The sequence below is a fragment of the Thalia democratica genome, chromosome 6 (assembly GCF_965202585.1).
Source record: "Thalia democratica chromosome 6, ktThaDemo2.hap1.1, whole genome shotgun sequence".
Taxonomy (NCBI): domain Eukaryota; kingdom Metazoa; phylum Chordata; class Thaliacea; order Salpida; family Salpidae; genus Thalia; species Thalia democratica.
Genome location: NC_139170.1, coordinates 26,944,117 through 26,965,572, shown reverse-complemented (window position 1 = coordinate 26,965,572; position 21,456 = coordinate 26,944,117). Strand labels below are relative to the sequence as shown.

The window sequence follows — 21,456 nt, the reverse complement described above, 5'->3', positions numbered from 1 at the left end:
ATATCTATATATATGTAATATTTATATTTTTTCATCGTTTTTTAAATAGTGTAGCTTTCTATAATGGTATTTTTGTTTATTGAACGATAAAAAAGCCGTTAATAAAGCTTGGTCTAAGGCAGGGGTCGGCAGGCAGTTGGTGGTCGCGGGCCAAATTTCAAGTTTCCAAAGTCTTCGCGGGCCGCAGTTTTAGTTTAAGTGACATTTGAATAATCTTATGGTTTTAGTTTTAGTCACACTAGAGAAAAGTTTTACTTTAATTCACCTTATTATTTAAAATGACTTTTAGCTATACATAGAATGCCTATTCAAATTAATATTCATTAGATTACGATTTACATTGACTAATATACTTTAATAAATATGTACTGTTATTGTTAATAAAATATGTACTTTCATAAGCACTTAATAAGTTAAACTTAATACTTTTTTAATTATACTTACAACCCAACTCTCTATAAAAACCTTACTTGAAAGACAACTTTTGGGTTACTTTTATACATTTGTTATATCATCAACACTTTTTCATATTTCTAAGAATATTTACTTCGAAAAAAGTTTTTGCGAGCGAAATAATTTACACTCATTAAGAAATTTAGTAATTAGTTAACATAATAAAATTAATACCTGTTTGTATTCCAGAAAGCTAAAACAAATGATTTAACATAATTAATTCTCAAATACTTTGATAAAGTATTTTATTAGTAATTAGACTTTTACATGGTTGCCACTAAAAAGCAAAAATGTCTGATATGTATCAAACCAGCTTAAGTTTATTAAAATTTGAAAAAGCTAATAAATAGTTGTTAATCAAGCTTAAATACCTAGTTAAAATATCATCATTATCAAAAAGTACACAAAGTGTAAGAAAACAAGAAAAAAAATGCAATTAGTAAACTACACAACAGTCATAAAAACTATTCTGAGAATTGGAAGATTTCTTTAAAGTGTTTAAAATAAAAGCTTCACACACACCTGAGTTTTCAAGCTTTTAAAATAGCCTGTTTGTGTAGCAATCCAGTTAATATAATGTTCACTACATAAAGAAATAACAAAGGTTATTAACAGTAAACAAATTACATGCCAAAAATATATAAGTCAGCTGGAATGGACAATTGAGTTTCTTAAACAAGTTTAACTAAAGTATAAAATTTTATTGAGTCATTAGCGAAGTAGAAATTAATTTTTAATTAACCATGATAGCAATTCTTTATTTGCAGTAAGAATATTGTATTTAAAAATATTAATTGTAAAATATAAGACGAGCTACAAGAATAAAAAAAGCGTTAGTTAGGAGTTATTGCGAGAAACAATAAAAAAAAAAATCACCAAAGTCATTTCCGACAAAGCACATTATTATCTTCAGTAACTACAGAATAATCAGAAAAAATTGTTAAGGCAAGTAATAAAGTAGCAAAATTTATTACCTAAAATGAGTTATCGTTTATAATTGAAAACTTTTATGAAGAATTTATGTTGGCGGTAATGAAAAACTTTTCTTTATACCTTCAATGACAACATAAAGTCGTGTTTAGGAAATGCATTAAGGTTATAAAGTCGCATAAATCAAATTAGGACTTTAATCAAACTGTTAACATGAGAGCACTGATAGAAAAACTATTGCTCATCTGAGAATTTTTATTAGTAATGTTTTTACTAACTTAGACATTTTAGTATAAATTCTTGGTTTAGTTCCAACGCGAAGCACAACAATCGGTGAAATTGTTCAAGTAAAGGTGCAATGTACCAATACGGAGTTTTTGGAAGTACAATTCCTTCTTTTATTTTTAATATAAAGTTTAATTTAAGTTTTAAAAAATGTCTTAAAACATTTATCAATATTAAGAAATACTGTTAAGCTACTATAATATATTTTTTAATAAAAAAACATTTATTTGGTAATTTTTTTGAGTCAAATCGAAATTTAATTACTTTAAATTTAAAAACTGTTTGAAATTCCAGGTTTTTTCAAAAATTCTCAAATTCAAGTTTTTTTTTCTAGAATTTTTAACTGTAAATTCACAAATTTAAAGCTTTTCCGGGATTCAAATTTTTTGGCAACACTGATTGTTCATTCTTTGATGTACACAATAATATAAATAATATTTTGAATAATATCAGCAGCAAGACTTAAAATTTAACATATATTAAAACTCAAACTAACACTGTGGATCAAGCAAAACATACATCATAAGTTTAATTTGCCACTCTTTCAAGCAAAAAAGCCAGCCAGAGTCAACAAAAACATTCCTGGTATTTTTGTATACAAAAAGCAATTCTAGCCAAAAACTTAAAAAATGGCCTGAGATTTGAAGTCTTCAAATAATGATAGTATAAGTGTGTGGCAATGTTTAGTTGTTTATTTGCTTGAATTTGAACTATTTTGATTAACAATGTACAAAAATTATAAGTTTACCATCCCTATATCTAGTTTATATTAAATAGGTAGCTCGAAAAAACAGCAATTGTGTGTATTGATATGCAAGGCATAAGAATTAACTTAGCTTGAAAAAAACAATGTTTGAAATATGGAATGTATACCTAACAAAAACTATATTAACTTATGTCATATATATTGTTTTAAATGTGTCTGTACAAATTTAGATATGACATGTATAAATAACAATGTTAGAAAAGTATGCATAAACTAAACTTAAACTAACTAAAGTATTAAATAAAAAGTGGTTTAAAACATGAGCATTTTTTTAAGTTAGTGTGCATAGAAAACTTATAAAAAATTAAAATGTGTCAAAACAAAAATCAAATGAACCTTATTTCTTATTACTATGTTATTTTAAGTGTATTCACACTAAAATATGACATTTACAAATAAAAAGATTATAAAAGAAACTGAGGTATAAAAAATATTGAAAAAGAATATCTAAGCTATAAAGAAATGACACTTTAGTTAATTACTGTGCATTACTTTTGTAAAAAATGGAAAATATTTGCATTTAGTTTATTTAATAAACAAGTATTATATAACCAACTTATTAAATCCAAGCACTCTTGACAATCTTTTTTCAGATAATTACTTACTGTTGTAAAAAAGAAGTAATTATGAAACTGAGAAACATATCCTGTTAGAACGCTAATCTGTCTTTTTCACATTATTAAACTAAAGCAGTAATTACTTGAAATTATTTTAAAATGTTATCGAGAGACTTAAAATCAAACTAATCGAATTAAGTCGAATTACCGAAAAAATTTTAACTAGAAATATAATTTTGCTCAGCGGGCCACATTTACATGCTCGCGGGCCACAAAATTTTCTTTCGCGGGCCGCATTCCATTCAAAAAAATAACATGCTCGCGGGCCACAAAATTTTCTTTCGCGGGCCGCATTCCATTCAAAAAAATAACATGCTCGCGGGCCGCAGTTTGCCGACCCCTGGTCTAAGGACATAGTGTACAAAAAAAAAACTTCCAGTTATCGAGTCGTACACCACATAGTAAAGTCGTATACCACACAATACACCAGCAGCTCGATATAGAGGTAAAAAAAGTTTTTGAAATTAGTAGATACAGGATTGCCAAAATTTTTTTGAAAATATTTTCCAGTTCTACGAAGGTACAAGTTTTTTAGTCTATTTTTAGTAGAAAGCTAAATTTAAAATGGTATATAAGTATTTAAAAGAAACTTAGCTAACTTTATAAAGTAATGCTAACTTAAATATAAGTAATAATAAATCTAAAAATAAGATTTTTTGTTGGATATGATAGATTTTTATTATCTAATCATTTTTTTTTTATAGATGTAACAGTTGTTTAAAAATTCAAGGTTTTTTGATGATTTTTATTCAAAGTTTTTATTATTACAGGTTTTTTTTGACTAATTGCCAAATTATAGGTTTTTTGGCAATCCTGTGTATAGATAAACCAGAACCTAGCGCATTTAAAGCTAATTTTCAAAGTACCGTTTTCAAACAGAAGTTAGAGCAGTTGGCGCATAACAAATTATGCACAAGTCTAGTTTTCATTTCTTTAAAACTTGAAAACACTTGTTCAATGAAAAAACTTAAAAATTCAGTTAAAATTAAGTTTTGGTTTTCATACTTTAGCAAAGGTATTTCAAAGTTATAGTTAATAAGATTAACTATAAAAAACTAGATTTTTAAAATTATTAAAAACGTATTATTTTACTGTTTTGTGTCGTTAATGCAGTAGAAATTTAATAATTGATGTATTATCCTGAATGGCTGGATATGACTAGTTTACAGTTTTTTGAACATCAAAATAAAGATGCTTAAAATATTTTAAGTCCTAGGATCTAACATTATTAATATGTATAGTTTAGGTTTTAGTACATTCAATTTAAATAAATTAGGTTATGAGGATAGTACGTTATATGTTTTACGGGTTGTTTTAAATCAATTCCATTATTGAAAACTTGTTTACTACTTTTGAATTTTTAGTAGATATTAAAAATTGATTGCTTAAATCACGAGTTTTACAGTTTTAAATAAGTACTTAAATATCTTAGATAGTTTTAAAATATTATATTGACCTATACTTTTTGTAATCAATTAATTAGATCCTGTTAGAAACCGTTTTCAAATGACACACATATATTTAACCGGAAAAACGTTGTGTTGATACGTTAGTAAACTTAGTAATCCTTTGTATCATTAACTAAAAAAATCCTTTTTCATTATTTACCATTTTTATAGCTTTGATAGCAATAAAATCTTAAAATTTTTGGTTTTAAGTCAGGAAAAACTTTTCAATGCTTAAATATGTTACTAAACATATAAGATTAGTATAAGTCTACATTAATTTTTTAGGTTGTATAGTTCTTCGCAATTCCGGTCCAGTGTGGAGTGGACACGTGAGATGATAAAAAAACTACTAAACAGTAAAAATTAAAACAAAACATTTACATCAAAATTGTTTAGAAATTTTAACAACTCTTTATCTACAGAGCGCAAAGAATCGTTTTGCTTGAGTTTTAGCTAAAATAAACAAAAACTTCAAAGTTTTTGGTTCTTAATGAGTAATCTATATTAGTGTAGTGTTCACTTACCCGCCTTTTTAGTTTTCATTGGTGGCCTGGAAAAGTGTTTATTTAATATAAATATGATATGGGGTAAGGTATTATAAAAAAAGAAGTTATATTTTAATTTCAGTTGAGTTCTAAAGTACTATTTAGAGTTCGAAATTGATCTTTTTGAAGAACTTACTGACTTATAATTATTTAAACTAAATAGTTGACTGATAAAAGAAATTATATGGTTGGTCTCATTAAGTTACCATTTTCATAAATATATATATACCAGGGTGGCTACTGGCTTTTTACAAATTTCTTTCAGGTTTTTGATTGTACACGTTTTTAGGTTTATTTACGGTTTAAAGTTCAGTTAAAAGTAAAAAAAAAAAACTGTATTCAATAGTATTACAACATTGAAACGATACTATAAAGTTACTTTAATTGTGTTTTTTAATAAAAAATACTTTTAATGAAATTAATTTCTTTGAAATAAAAACTTCTTTGAAATAATACGCTGTATTACAAGGACGGGAATGTTTTGCACGAGCGTTCTTTTTTGCACAAGGTTAGGTTTAAGACAAACATGTGCAAAAGCATCCCTTCGAATGAATCTTCTTTTTTATTATACTTCCTTTTTTTAAATTATAAAATGATCTTTTTTCGTTTTGAATTCATATATGTAGTACTTAATAAATATTCATTTAATTTGAATAAAAAGTTTTTTTTTTTCATAACTTAATTGGTAATAACCACTTAAGTTGGAAATTTCAAAGAGTTATCAAATATTTTTATATTTATCTCTCTGCATTACTTTACAAAGTTTAAATGAATACTAAAGCTAAGGAAACAAAATATTTTTATATTATAAATTACAACAAACACAATGGTTTAGTAAAAATACATACATTGCTACGGATTTACAGCATTTAAGTGCCTAGTAAAATGATTATAAAATATAGCTTTTTTATAAAACTTTTTTTGCTCGTCACAAAGCAAAAGTTTTAGAAGTTCAAATGAAATAAATGATAACAAAATGGACCACAGAAAAATCAAAAATTACAAACAGTACTTTTAAATATAAAAGTTTATATATTTTTATGTTTATTGGCCTAATTTCGGAAGCTGTTACATTCTAACAACTTATTTATTTTTAAACTCGAAGTCTAGGTAAGTTAAATTCTAAATGGAAAATTTTTATTTGGTATGATTGTCAATTATAACTCTGAATTTGGCTAGTTATAATTAAGTTTGTTTTACTTTTTTGTTTTTACAATAAAAGTTACAAAGTTATTATAGAACTATAAAATAAAAAATGATAATATTCAAGCTGAAAACATACTAGTTTACATTTGTAAAAGTTATATATGTACCAAGTACAAAAATAGATTCAAGTTTAAATGATAAGTTTTTAAGTTATGCACGTATAAGTTAAAAATTATAGTAGGCCACAAATTTAGAGCTATTAATGACTTCTAATCCATGACCTGTCCTGGAAAAGACGTTAAAAGGTATCCGTGTTGTGCACTCGATAACCGAAAGGTTCTTCGTGCACTAGGTCGTAAGACTAAATATTTTGAGGGTGTTTTATTGTTCAATAAACTATAATAATCAAGATTGTTGATAACTGTATTAAGTACAAAATATAAATCTTTTTTTTTATTAAAGTGTTACCTCAAAAAGCTTAATTTCTTTGATAACTTTACTCAACTACATGGTTTAGAAATAAATTTCAGGTTTTTTTGAAATAATGATAATTTGACTAATTACCTACTTGGAAAAAATTAAAATTATACATCACCATTAAAAAAATATTATTTAAAGTATTAGAAATAAAAGCGCACGTTTATTTTGAAAATCAATAAGTGAAAATGTAGTGTAGTTCAATATTTTATTTGATTTCATAGTTTATTATTCTTTCAAAATTCTTAAAATGTAATGTAGTTTATAAAGTACAAAATCAATGATTTGTTGTTCAAAGCACTTTTTCTATTGTTTAACATAATAATAGCTTTAAATTTAAATTTAAGAAAATAAGTTACATTACAGTTTAATTTCTGTGACTGGTCTTGTAGCGTTACCACCTTGTCTTGAAAATGGTGTCCAGTGTTTTAAATAGTCAGCATCAGAGAATTTTCGAGGTGCTAAAATAATTTTTAATTTATAGATTAAATTAATAAAAGGTTTTAGTATATAAAAACATATTGAACCTGAAAGTATGGGTTTACTTAAATACAATGAAGTCTACATTAAACTTAAAAAAACAAAACTATGTACTTAAATGTTTTTGCAGAACTTTTTTGTTTTTGTTATAAAAATTTCGAATTCATAAGATCGTTTTTTCTGCGAAAATTTAAAACCAGTATTTTTTAGTGCGCATATTAGCACACTAGTATGCTTAGAAACACTTTTCAGAACTTAAAATACTTCTTAGTTTCAAAAATTAATTGTATTATTTTTTAAAGTATCCTATAAAACACGAAGTATTAATACTATTAAGCTGGAGAAAAAGTTAAAGCTAAATCGAATAAAAACTTGCACTATAATTTAGAGCAGAATTTCCTATGGGCAATTATGCCCCTTTAGAGTCGTTTTTGGCTATCAGGAGGCGTTAATTAGTAATTCGGTGAAAAAGTAGATAGTCAATTAGTTATTAAAGGGGCAATATCTTATAAATTTAAGGTGATTTTTTTTTGAATTTCTGCCAATGGGGAATTTTTAAAGTGATTTTGGGAAACCCTGATCTTGAGTATACAATTTCAATAGTACATATGCAACATTTTAAACACAAGATTGCCATAGTTTTTTTAGGTTTACTGAACTTCCAACTTACTGAAGTTCTTCTATAGTTGAAAGTATTATTTTTTTTTGTATATTGATTTTTTTGGAAACGTTTTAAATTTTACCTCAGGCTAAAAATTAGAAAAGTAAGCTAAAATTAGTAAAAAAAAACCAGCTGAAAATTAAAAATTCTATGACTAACCAAAACATCAAACTCCCCCTAATTTTCACCCCTTTACTAGTCATTGCCTCTGACTTGCTAAGATCGCCTATAATTTAATGATACAACCGCTTTGAAAAACCCTGAAATTAACCATAGTGAAGGGTCTTTTTTCATAAGATGTTATGATTAATATTTAAACAATAAATTTATCATTCAGTTTTAAAAAAGCCTACACTTACTGTGCAATATTTGATCTTTCAGTTTTATAGCTTTTGTAATAAAAAAGAAAAGTTAGCTAAATCAAAATACTGAATCACAGAGTTCAAAAATCAGCTCTTTAGAAATCTTTTAGTTGTAATTAATGTAAAAAAAGAAGTTATTTTTGTAGAATAGGTATCCTAGCTCTTTAATTTAAAGAGTGATGAAAACAGAATACACAATTACAAAAACAAGTTATGCTTTGAGCCTGAATAGTGTCAAGTGCTATTAATTTAGTGTGCTTTTAATCAGATCAAAATAAAAAATATAGAAAAACTAATGAAAAAATTCAAGCTTGCAATTAAAGGACTTTATTATTTTCATTTTTGTTGAAAGTCAATGCATTTAAATATTTCATGTTGATCGTTATACATCAAAGCGTAAATAAGAATAAGTTTGTGGTTAAATATTTTGCTTTTTCTGTTAATCTAGAAACTTTATGTTAAAATATGTTTTTATCTTTGTTTTAAACAAATTGAACTTTTGGAGTTATTTTATTTTTTATTTTTTCATTAAGTGTCTTTCTGTTTAAGTGACCTAGGTTTTGATGCCTAGGTCCATCATATGGACAATAAATTTGCAATAATAATAAATCCAGGTTATAATTTTTTACTTTATATCCTATTCTAATTCTATGATGAAACTAAAAAATATTTAACAAGTATATCAATTGTGTGGTTTACAAGTTTACAGCTATTGTGCAAACAGCCATCTATTTATATATATAATAAGGTTATTGTTCAAACTTTAACACCTTCTACAGAGCCCACTTAAAGGGCTTTTAAATAATTTATTGGAAATTTACGATTTTTAAAATACTGGTACATATGTTTCATAAAGCTTTAATTTTTCATAAAGCTCTAACCATCAGCCAGTTAAACAAATTACTTGTTTAGTACAGTGCTTTTTATTTTGAATTTAACTGGCTGATAATTAGAGCTTCATGAAAAATTAAAGATTTATGAAACATATGTACCAGTATTTTTAAAATCGTACATTTCCAATAAACTATATATAATTAGACTTTATAATTATATATATAATATAATAGACATGTGTGTGTCAAAGCTCTAGGCATTTGAAACAAAAATAAAAATTTTGTTTGAAATCGTATCAATAATTCAAATTCATTTAACATTTGATATTATATATATACATATTCTTTGGAACTGTTTTTTAAATTGACAAAAGTCAAAGTTTTCGATGCGAAAGCAGAGGATAATATCAATGATACAAATTAACAACTAATTCTTGATTTGTTTACTATAGTTTCTACGCTTTAAGCGTGTAATCAGAACAAAAAACGTTAACAGCAAAATAAAACATACGGAAAAAATAACACAACTGACCTTTTTAACGTTACCATGGGATCCTATAATAGAGCCGAAGTGTGCGACATGGTAGGATTCTTTATGCTAAGCTAAATTTTAAAATTTAACATATCTAACAACAAAGAACTTGGAATCTATAGAGACGATGGCCTCGCGGTCACACTATCAAACCGCCAAGAGCCGCAGAAAATACAGCAAAAGTGCTACACAAGATCTTTAATAAATAGGGTTTCAAAATAACGATATACACAGGCCTAATTCAATCAGACTTTTTAGACCTAAATTTTTTAACACATTAATAAAATATTAAATAACCTAAACCTCTAACAGGAAAGAAATATGCTCTATAGACAATAACATGCCTAGCAAACAACATGATTTACAGAGCTACAACAAAAACAAATAACATAACAAAATTTTACGTGGGTTCAGCAAGCCCATCGCTGAAAAACAGATACAGTAATCATAAGGCAAGCTTTAATAATAAATAAAAAAGACACAGAACTGTGTTATCAAACTACACATGGGAACTAAAAGAGGCAAACAAAGAAAAAAAATTAAAATGGAAAACACTCTACAGAACTAAAACAAAACCAAAAAACAACAAAACATGTAATTTATATAGTTTGGAAAAGTACGAAATTTAAAAGATTAAAAAAGAATCATCGCTTAACAAAAGAAAATAAAGACAGCAACTCTGTATTCACAACCAAAATATGTATCTTAAGAACAAAAAAAAATTAACATAAGTAGCAACAAAACTAAACTAAAAACAAGAACAAACAAAACAAAAGTTAACTTGTACAGAAGTTATTTTTTAAATTAGCTACCTAAAATTATTCAAATTTATTTGACACGTCATGGTATGTATTTTTATTATTCTTGAAAATTTTTGCTGTTAACTATATTTTTGTTCTGATGACACGCTTAAAGTGTAGAAACTATAGTAAACAATTCGAAAACTAGTCTTTTTTTTGTATTATTAATGAATACATATATATTCTAGATGTTACTTTTTTTTCAATTTTCAATAACATTTAGGCCTTTAAGTTATAATGTCTTCGTCTACAATTTATCTATTAATTCAACAAGATTTGAAAAATTTTACAAAAACACACTTTAGCGAACTTTTATAATATCTGTTATACAACCTTGTTATAGGTTTTAAAACTTAAAAAACATAGTTTCTAGTAAAAGCCTAAATAATTTCAATTATCTAACAACCTATCAAAAACTATTTATATTCATTAATTCTGGACTATCAATTGGACAGAAAAAAACTTATAGAGACTGTTCTAGCCTAACTTTAATGTCATATCATATTTTGAGTTATTAAACATAGACTAACCAGCTGATAGCTGCTTGCTACTAATTTCAGTGCTTGCCATGTAATCTAATGCATTTTTATACTTTCCAAGGAAATATCTGCTATTGTACTGCTCAAGTTTGTAAAGAGTCCAATAAGTAAGTGTTACGTAGAAGAAGCATTTATGAGCACCTGGAATTGATTTTAAAAATAAAACGTTATATGTTAAATTTGTATTTTTTAAACAACAGCTATAGCAGACTTAAACTATTATTAAATTTTAATCAATTTTTTTCTGCTTAATCAACATTTTAGAATATTTTAAATAATAAATTTTAGAGTAAAGTACTCCAAACTCTGATACCCTTGTAAATAAGAATACAATTTCTTTAAAAATACAATATTACGTGTAAAAATACTTTTTACTGTTAAAATATAAAACTTGTGAATTAAGCGCATACGTAAGGTATAAGTTTTTTTTCTACTAAAACAAACATTGGCTAATATGTGAAGTTTGAAATAAAAATTATAAGTAAGTTCTTATAGAGCAGATGTCAGCAGTCTTTTGAAGTTTGCGGGCCAATTTTCCTATAAAAAATGCTTGCGTGCTTCACTATTTAAAAAAATCTTCATGGGCCGCATTTATTTATATAATTTCTAGTAATCAGTAGAATAATATTATTTTAGATCGAAAATATGATAAGATAAGCAATAGTTGAGCACTAGTAATAAGTATTAATTGAATTAAAGTCTAAATGTAAGTTTTTATTACAAAATCTTTAATTTTTATTGTTATAAAAATTTATATTTGTAGCTGAAAAGAAGGCTCACGGGCCGCAGTTTGCCAACCCCTGTTATAGAATATGAAATTTTTATTTACTTATAAGATATAGCTTTTATATAAGATTTCCAATGCAAACAAATTGAATGCAACTTTTTATTTTGTAGTTTTTTAAAAATTTAAGTTTATTTTTACAGTTAGAGACCTCAAATTTCAAAAAAGTAATCCGTAAAAATTTTTAAAGAAAGGACAACTTAACTTTTTTTTTAATTAAGAAACAACAAAGAATATTTTTTAATTAAAAAATCCAGACAAATTACTTAGGTACTATAACACTTGAAACTATTAACAAATAACTTGGAAAAATGAAAAAAATAGGTTAAAAAATGCAGGGGAGATATATTTTTGTTAAATAATCTTTTTTTTTGTGATTTTGGTTTGCACCTTTAATATTTTATTTTAACTAAAATAGTTTAGTTAAGAGATAAAAGGTGTATGATGATAGCTAAGATAAATATTTTAAAATAAGACCAACTTGATAGTAAACCAGCTGGACCACATAAACTTTACATACTCTTGTAAGTATTAAACTTATAATGTTGTGTTAGAATATATGTTACTTAATTTTGTATATTTTCTTAAAAATTTTCCATCTAAAAGATTTTAAAGAAACATCTTTTAGTTGACCATATTACAAAAGTTAATTGTATTAGTACTTTAAATTTTGTATATCATCTATAAACAATTTTGTGAAAAATACTCTTACACAATTAAAATGCTTGTGAAAAATATATTTTTTTAAACATTTGCTATGAATAAGAAAATCTTACTAATAAAACACAGAAATTGAAACTTAATTTTTTTTATCTTAATCCATTTTTATTCTTAATTATTTCACATGTATTATAAAAAATTAAAAGTGGTAAAATGTAAAGCTTTACATAAACTAATAATATGCTAAGATTTACATATATTTGATGTATGATCTTATTTATAAAAGATATAATAAAAAAAGAACTCAATAATTTGTTATTATTATATATTTCAGTGAAATTGTTTCACTAGGATCTTTATTAACAAACACTTAATTTTATATTGTATTTTGAATAGTCATATATTCGACATAAGATTTTTTTATGTATCTAATAACAAGTATGAAGGAAATACTTAGTATGTTTGAACTAACTTTATCAAACTAATGTACAAATCAAAAACAAAAATAAACAAATTAAATTGTTCTACTCCAAAGAAGATAATCATTAAGTTAAATTTTAACTATTGTGTGTAATCCTTATGTTGCTTACCTCCAGCATAAAACAAAGGTTTAAAAAAAGTTTACAGTAGACGTATTTATAAGATGTAAGACATAAGATTTAAGAAATATTTATAAAATGTAACACTAAAAGGTGTTAAATCCTAGAGATCCTGATAAGCTAAGCTTATTGGAATATATTATATACCACAAAGTTTTCGTGTTTTCTGATTAACAGCGTTTCACTGCTCTCAAATAAATTTAAGAACAGATCTACGGAGTCTCAAAAAAGCTCTAAGAATAGTAGACTATTTTCTAAACATTTATTTCTGTGATTCAAAACTTTAAGTATATTTTGCTTATTTGCATTTTTTAGAAAAAGAAATCTGAATTAGGAGTTGAAAACAAAATATATATATGAATAAAAATAAAATTAAGCACATTACAATCAAATTTATAACGCTCTTTTTATTTTAAAATTAAACTTTTTTGTCATAAATTTTTAGTAAAGTTCACATAAGTAACTTTAATAATAGTTTTTTTAAATACCTTAAGCTCTTATTTTATATATTTTACCTGCAAATGCTGGTCTGTTCATGTACATGTTTTGTATTCCCCACAATCCAGCCGAAAAACTACTTATGAAAGCAGGCCATTTAGAAACTAAACTTGGAGGCATAGCAGTTTTCATATATTCATCTGTACTAATCACCGTCCCAACACTTGTAGAAAACCATGGGACTTTAGGTTTATCACAGTCAGACATATTAGTCTCTTACAAAAACTGTTGCTAACCTAAAAATGCACAAACTATTTATTTTAATTTATTTCTAAATTAACACTTACAGAGTTAATCTTTAAATTAAAATACCTAAAATTTAGGTTTTAATGAATTTACTTAAAACATATATTATAAGTTTAAAAAGCTTAAGTACTTCCTATAATACAAACTAAACCAGCCTGAGTTTATTGTTATAGCTTTCAAGTATATTAAGATTTAATAAACTTTCTTTAAGTAACAATTAGTAACATTTTAACTTTACAAGACTGGTAGTTATACATTTCTGTACAATTTTATGAATCATTTGCAAAAGTATAGGTAAAGAATGCTTTATTGCTAAATAAACTAGGTCAAAATCATTAACAAAATAGTTTTAATTTGCTCAGTGTGTGTGTAAATAAGAATATATGTTGTTTCATTTATATATAACAACATTAAAGGCATAGGGAGGCATCCTTTTTTACAAAAATTAACATTAAACCTTATATAAAAGCTTTAGTTATATACTATAAGATATTTTCAAAAAAAAAAAGATGTATGGATGGAGAAAAAAAATTCATTGCCAATTTTTCCCAATTTATCTCTCCTTCATTTTTCGATCAATTTACCTCAAATTTTAAGGAAATTGATGTATGGATGTCATTGAATTAGAAGAAAAAATCTTGTTGTTAGAATTTTTTAAAAGTAGAAATTGAAAAATTTTATGATCAAAAAAATTGCATAAACATTACTAAAAATAAATTAATTCTTACAATAAAATTGTTTTCAATTTAATTAAGAAAAAAATGTAAAAGTTTTAGATTGATTGCTTAAAAACTGTGGGAGAAGAAATATTTTCAATGAAAGAGATTTCTATTGCCTTTTTACTTTGTCCTTCTATAATGAAACTATTGAGCTTTACTACTTTGTACCCTCATATCTCAAAAACTAATTTGAACTTTACAAAACAGTAAAATGCAACTTTAGCTAAATTAAAGATTTTTAAAATAAGATCAAAATGTAAAAAATTGCTATACCTTCTTTGACTATAATTGCTTACAAATAACTTTACAAAGCAATTTTTAAAACTTTTTAAGCTGGATATAACAAAATTAGTTGTTCAATTTTAAAATCTATTATATATATATATATTTTTTTTTTATTTAACAACAAAAAAATACACTCAAAAGTTTGGTCCACGGACCTGGTGTAAAAAAAACCTTTTGGTTATCAAGTCATACACCAGAACAGTTTAACGTCATGCCCAGGAGATACTATGATATAAACAAATCTATGACAAACTAGCTTTAATTATTACAAATTAATTGAATATAGTTAAATCCATAGGAGGTCCAACATTATTTTCTAAAACTAACTTTAAACCTTTTTTAAAGCCTAAAGTAGAAACCAACAATACATTTTGTAAAAATAGAAAATTATTAAATATTTTGAGATATATTTACCATTATGTAATTTTTCAAACAAAAAAGTATAAAAAAAGTATTTTTTATAGCTAATTCTCAAAATATTAAAAATTGTAATGTAACGCTTTGAAGCAGAGTTGCCAGAATGCTTATGTTGCTATGTGAAAGGTTTAACCTGAACAACCTGGGTGTGTGGCTACCCTGCAAAAATGTCATATATGGAAACTTGATCAACTAAATTTCATTTAAGATCTATAAAAATAACCTGAATTAGATTTTTGAAAACTTTTTAACTATCCTGAGTTTTTATAGTTAACAATAAAACTTGCTTGGGTCAACCTGAGTTTTTTTATTTATTTCAAACTATGTTGAGTTATCACAAGTTAAAAAACTCAATTAAGTTTCAATAAAAGAAGCAAAACTAAAAAAAGCTAATAAATTATACAGAAATTACTGAAATTAGTGTCTGAGTTTTTTTTTAATTGCTCAAATACTCATCTGGTATAATTATTAAATAGCAAACAAAACAGTTGTGTTGTTGTAAAAATGCAAGCGATGAAGTTTTCTCTGAAAATAACAGATATTTTTGCAATCCTAAAAAGATTATTGATTAGATTTTTTACGAAACATTTTGTTTTATAGAAAAACTATAGAAAGAAAGCAAAATTTGAACACTAACATTTATGGTCAAGTGTAGATAAAGACCTTTTGGTCATCAAAAGCTGCACACCATTTGATTGTAATGTAAACACTGTTTTGAGCTAATTTTATAATAACAAAAAAAAAACAGAAAATGAGTACTTATTCTTTATTAATTGACAAAGTTATAAATATAAGTTAAAAATGGTAAGCACTCTTTTATTGAAACCATTACTGCCAGTATTGAAAATAGAGACCAAAGTCTATTATTGGGACTAAATCATCTCTTCCCTTAAGTTAAAATTTTTTTGATCATTTACCTTCAAATCTTTCTTGTTGCTCTTCTACAAGAGCAATTACAAAAAATGCAACAAAAAACTTGATATAAGTGAGAATGGAAAAAAAATGTAATGTTACTAACAATAAGATGTCTTTTGTAAAACTTTATAAGCACAATTTTATTTTAAATATTGTCTAGAAATATTTAGTACATTGCTTATCCACTTATCCAAACATGTTGGGTAAGATTTTCTCTAAAAACATCTGAATAAGAATGATTCTGGATAAGTATTAAAGATCATTTTTTTCATAAGATAATATAACTGCTGTATATTATGCAATGCATAATAGCTTAACTACTCTTTTTCTGCTTCAAAAATTTAAAGGGCCTAGAAGGGTAAATCACTTTTTTTACAATTTGATTTTATTTTAAAGAGTTTTAACTAAGCTACTAGATGCTTTTAACAGATTTAAAAAGATCAAAACAATTTTTGAGATACAACCAGACGTAGTCTGAGACTAAAATAGGTTCCTTATGGGGGGCACAAACTAAAACTGCAAATAAGTAGAAATCACTAAAAATCTATTTCCTCTTACGTTTTTTGAGATAACTCCCTAAAACTTTCAGAAATGTTCCTTGCAATATTTAGAAAATTGTGTGGGAACAAAATTTTTATTTTTAGATTTTGTTCCAATAGAATTTTTTTAATATTGCAAGGAATATTTCCTGAAAATTTAAGGTAGTTATCTCAAAAAACAAGATTCCAACTTCAACTGGTTGTATCTCAAAAATTGTTTTGAACTTTTAAAAGCTGTAAAAAGCATCTAGTAGCTTAGTTAAAAGTAAATAAAATAAGACCAAATTGTGAAAAAGGTTATTTTTCATTTTATTTAATATTTTATTTCACAAAGCTTTTCAAAATTATACTAAAATTATACTAGTTTCATTTTCAAGTGATAAATGTTAAATGAAACTAACATTACTAGTTCTTTAGATGTGTTTCTTAATAAAAATTGTTTTGGATGATGACAAAAAATTTTATCTGTAGATAGATATTCAGTGTCAAGTCAAAATGTTACTACTTAAGATGTAAATGTTGTTTAAAATTCCAGGTTTTTAGTGAATTTTTTCAAAATTCCAGATCTTTTTTTAAATTTCTCAAATTTCAGGTTTTACAAGGATTCCAGGTTTTTTAGCAACCTAATAGGTACCTTCTAATCTATTTTTATTTCTCTTAACTTAAAAGGCTTAATTTCCTTTGGTTTCTTATAGGCAATAAAGTTTTTACAAAAAAAAAATTATTCCACTAGGACTTGAACCTTTCATCTTACAATTTTTATGTGTGTTAAGAGTTTTGTATACATGTTTCAATTGAAATTTTTTAAATAAATTTATTTAATAAATTAATAACAATCTGTTTTTTTTTTTGTTTTTTATAAGGTAGAAAACATCAGAATTAACTCACTCTCCACTCTACAACGATAAATGTTTTCTGAAGGTCATGCAAGTGAGTTTGAGCTCATTACGTGTTATTTCACCTGCCCTATCTTTAAATTTACTAGGAAAAAATTTTACCATTTAATTAAAAAATAAAACTAAATCTGTAAACAAAAAAAGTAGAACTTTTAACTAACCAAAATAAAAGTAAAAAAAAACTAATCCTAACCCTTTATTGAAAAAACCCTGGTGACACGTCATTTGTCAAACACTCACAAGGTTAAAATCTCAACACTAAAAACCACAAAGTGTGGGAAAATCCTGAAGCTCAAATCCCAAGCAAGTGCTGCCAATGTTCTGAACAAAACAGCAATAGCAACAATCCAATTATGATATTACTGCCACCAAGTGATTCCACAATTAGCCGTTGAAAATTTAAGCAGCAATATACCATTAAGCAGTGTAATTTAAAAACAATAGCTACAAAACAACAAACTCTAAAAGAAAATCTTGTGTTTTCTTATGGTAAAAAACATCAGTCACTCTACCCTACTTTTTTCACATGTTGACCATGGGTTTCAATATATCTATGTTTAACTTAGATAGAACTTTTGAAAACTATCAAAGCTGCCCATACACTATTTGACCCTAAATTAAACCCTAAAATTATAAATGAAAGAAAAGTTTTTTTTATATAATTAAGTGAAAATTTTTAAAGAATTATGTCAAAGACAGAGACTGTGTCATTAGTTGATGCAATTTATCTATGTTTGATATTATTTTGATGCACATGCTACAAAGTTTTTTTTTCCCCATTTTAGTAAATATATTCATTCAGATTTATGAGATAAAACTTGAAGGTTAGTTCAGTATTCAAAATTCAGAATAGTTTTAGTTTTAGTCGTTTTACAGTAATTTATTTTGCAATTTGTTGCAGTGGACTACAATTTACATACACTCTTATTTATTAAACGATAAAAATAACGCTCAAAATATTTCTTTCTAAAAATGGTGCACGAAGAATCTTACGATTATCAAGTCGCAAACCACGGATACTTTTTAATATCTTGTCCAGGCCTAATTTCACAAACAATCAATTGCTAGGCTACATCTAGGTTGTAAATACAGCAGCTACTATCCTAGGCCTAAACATGAAATCGACAAGTACAGCAAGCAGCAAAGCTATCATCTCATCACACGTACTGTTATCAGCTTTGACCTCTTCTTTCTTTTAGTTAAAAATCCTCCCGAAACGCTCAGCTAGAATGTACAACCAAGTTTAATATTACACACATAACAGATATATACATTCTTACAAGACTTTATTATGCAAACTAAGTTTCGGTCAAAGACCTCGTCAGTGCTTTAATATAAATCTAAAAAGATGTGTAACAGTCATGACTTATGGAAAATAGTATTTTAACAATAAAATATAAACAAAGTTTTTCCTTAAAAACAAAACAAATTAGATTTTAATCTATTTTAATCTTAAAGTTGAATTTAAGGTAAAGTTTAAATTTTAGTTAAGTTTCGAAATCAATATAATAATAAAAATGACAATAAGAACCTATATGTAGGCTTCTTTTTTTTCTTCTAGTGAATATTCAGAATAAACATTGCTTAAATAAAAATTTAGTTATTAGTAGTAAAAAAGCTTTAAGTTAAGATACATTTTAATGTAGCTAATTTTAATTGTGACTTAACTATCAAAAATTTAAATGATTATATGCTTGTAATAATTATGAAAATTTGAAATTTTGCTTGATTGCTTTTTATGAAATCTTTTAGTTTATATTAAATTTATTTATTTACACAAAGGCAAGGACGTTTCACCCCTAAGGGATCTTCAGCCTGCAAAACAAAATAAAAGTAAGACGATGGATAACTAAAAAATATATATAATTGTGCAAAACAGTATAGTCAAATTCAAATTAAAAATTAAAAATCATTACGTCAGTATAGCATTATTACTAAATAATTAAATTAAAAATAAAGAACAAAAAACAAAAGTAAAAGTAACAAATTGTAAATAGCATCTATACTTACAATTATTGATATGCTTGTGTAAATAAATAAATGTTATTTTAATTTTATCTCCGTAACTAGTTTTGTCGAGTCGAGACCTTTTGCGCTGAAATAATCCTTGCATTACATATATCTAAAACTTTTAGTTTTAAGAAAGTAGTAGCTACATAACAAATTTTTAAGAGCATGCATAAAACTTATATTACAAACAACTTAATATTTAAGTTTTGAAGTGTAGTTTTCTTTTTGTTTTCTGAAAATAAAAACATATAATATCAAAAAAAGTATAATTTTAAGCTGAAATATATAACTGAGTTCAAAAAAGGTAATTATTCACTTATAAGTTTTTAAGAAATACATAACATATGGATAAACATAATTTTAACTAATTATTATTTTATAGAGCAATAATGTTGTGATTTTAAAAAGTTAATTGATAAAGAAAATGTTTACAATTGTAAGCAGTCTAAATTATAAATTATACGACATTTAAAGACCGGTGAAAGTAGATAATTATTCGCATATGTATACTAATAATTTTAAATTAAACATATGAATAATTTTCTTAGTAATTATTATTTTATGTACCAGTAATGCAGTCTTTTTAGTAAATCACTTAATTAAAAGAAAATATGACAACTTTAAGAAGTTTAAAACAAAAATTACTTGACAATTGAAAAACTAAAGATCTTTGTTTCTATTTAAAAACAATAACAAAATAGTAGACGAAGAACTAAGAAAACTTGTTCTCTAATACAGATTAGTAATAAAATCAGAAAATAAATTAGACAACTACAAAAAACAAATTAAATTTAAACATATATAATTAATGATTAATTGCTAAGAAACATAAAAAATCAGGTATTTCTGATTTTCAGATAAAACTTTAACAAAAACAAGATTTGATTTCAAAACAAGTTCACTAGATAAAATCGATATATTTTTTTTTCTCTTACAATAAAAATATGTTTTACATATCCTTAAAATTATCTACCTGCAAAATTAATAAAAATTTAAAGTACAGTCTAAATTGTTTACCAAATCTTTAACTGAATGTTATAAAATAACATTTAGCAATAGTTATTTTGAACATTATCTTTGTAATTAAATATAATTTTAGTATAAGTGAAAATATGATAAATTTAATTCAAACGTATTTTTATACAAAAAAAGAAAGCTTATTAAAATATTAAAATAAAAAAAAAGCTCGTAGTAAAATATCGTTTGTTTAGATTAACAAAGTTATAAATAAAATGCTCTACTATTTTATATAAGCCTTTTAAAAATACTAAATGCTTACTCTGAATAGTTTTGAAAATTAAATCATATTGACAAGTTTTTTTTCTGTTTTATTTTTGTTTTAAACCGAGATAAACAAACTAAAAAACGTGTTTTTTTAAACTTAAAAAGCATTTTTAAATAATCTTTTATTTTAAAGATAAATATTACGAAAATTTTTTTTAAGAATTTAGAAAACACTACAGTAGTCTGTTCTGTCCAACAGACTTTGTTCAACAGACTCTGTTGTATGATAAATTGTAAAGTTACAAAAAAACTTGCAATACAGGAAAGAAAGTAGTATAATGTTAATAGTTGCTTTAAAATTAAAAAAATTAAAAAACAAAGTTTTCTTAATTGAGTCGTATTTAAATTACTTTAAAAATCTACTTAATTGTAATTAAATTTTTTTTGGTAATTGTCGTAATTATTTAAATTATTAAATAAATTTTTGTTTGATGTGATGCGATTTTTTTAAACTTTAGCCTTTAATAAAAGCTAACAAACCTGAGATAAACTAATTTTTTTATTTAAGTATTATAAAAGTGTATTGTATGTTTTTTATACAGTGTAATTAACGTTTATCAAAAGATTATTTTAAAGAAGTCTAGTTTAACTGTTTGAGAGACTTACTATTTATCGTTTAAATACTATAAGAACAATGTCTTATTTTGTTAAAGTAATACTTTAAATAAATCCAAATTAGTTTATAAAATCACCTACCGTGAGAGTAAAAATTTGTAGTAGTATAGCTATT

The 21,456-nt window shown here is 25.0% G+C and overlaps 1 protein-coding gene across 1 annotated transcript; it reads right to left on the bottom strand.

Moving 5' to 3' along the window:
• Positions 1-6,817: 6,817 nt before the first annotated feature.
• LOC145838608 (uncharacterized) lies at positions 6,818-15,738 on the bottom strand. Its single transcript, XM_082946227.1, has 4 exons — positions 15,720-15,738; positions 13,433-13,651; positions 10,866-11,015; positions 6,818-7,128 (listed from the first exon to the last, which is right to left on the bottom strand). Exons 2-4 carry the CDS (start codon positions 13,620-13,622, stop codon positions 7,028-7,030), a joined length of 441 nt encoding a protein of 146 aa, XP_082802353.1. The 5' UTR covers positions 13,623-13,651; positions 15,720-15,738; the 3' UTR covers positions 6,818-7,027.
• Positions 15,739-21,456: the final 5,718 nt, after the last annotated feature.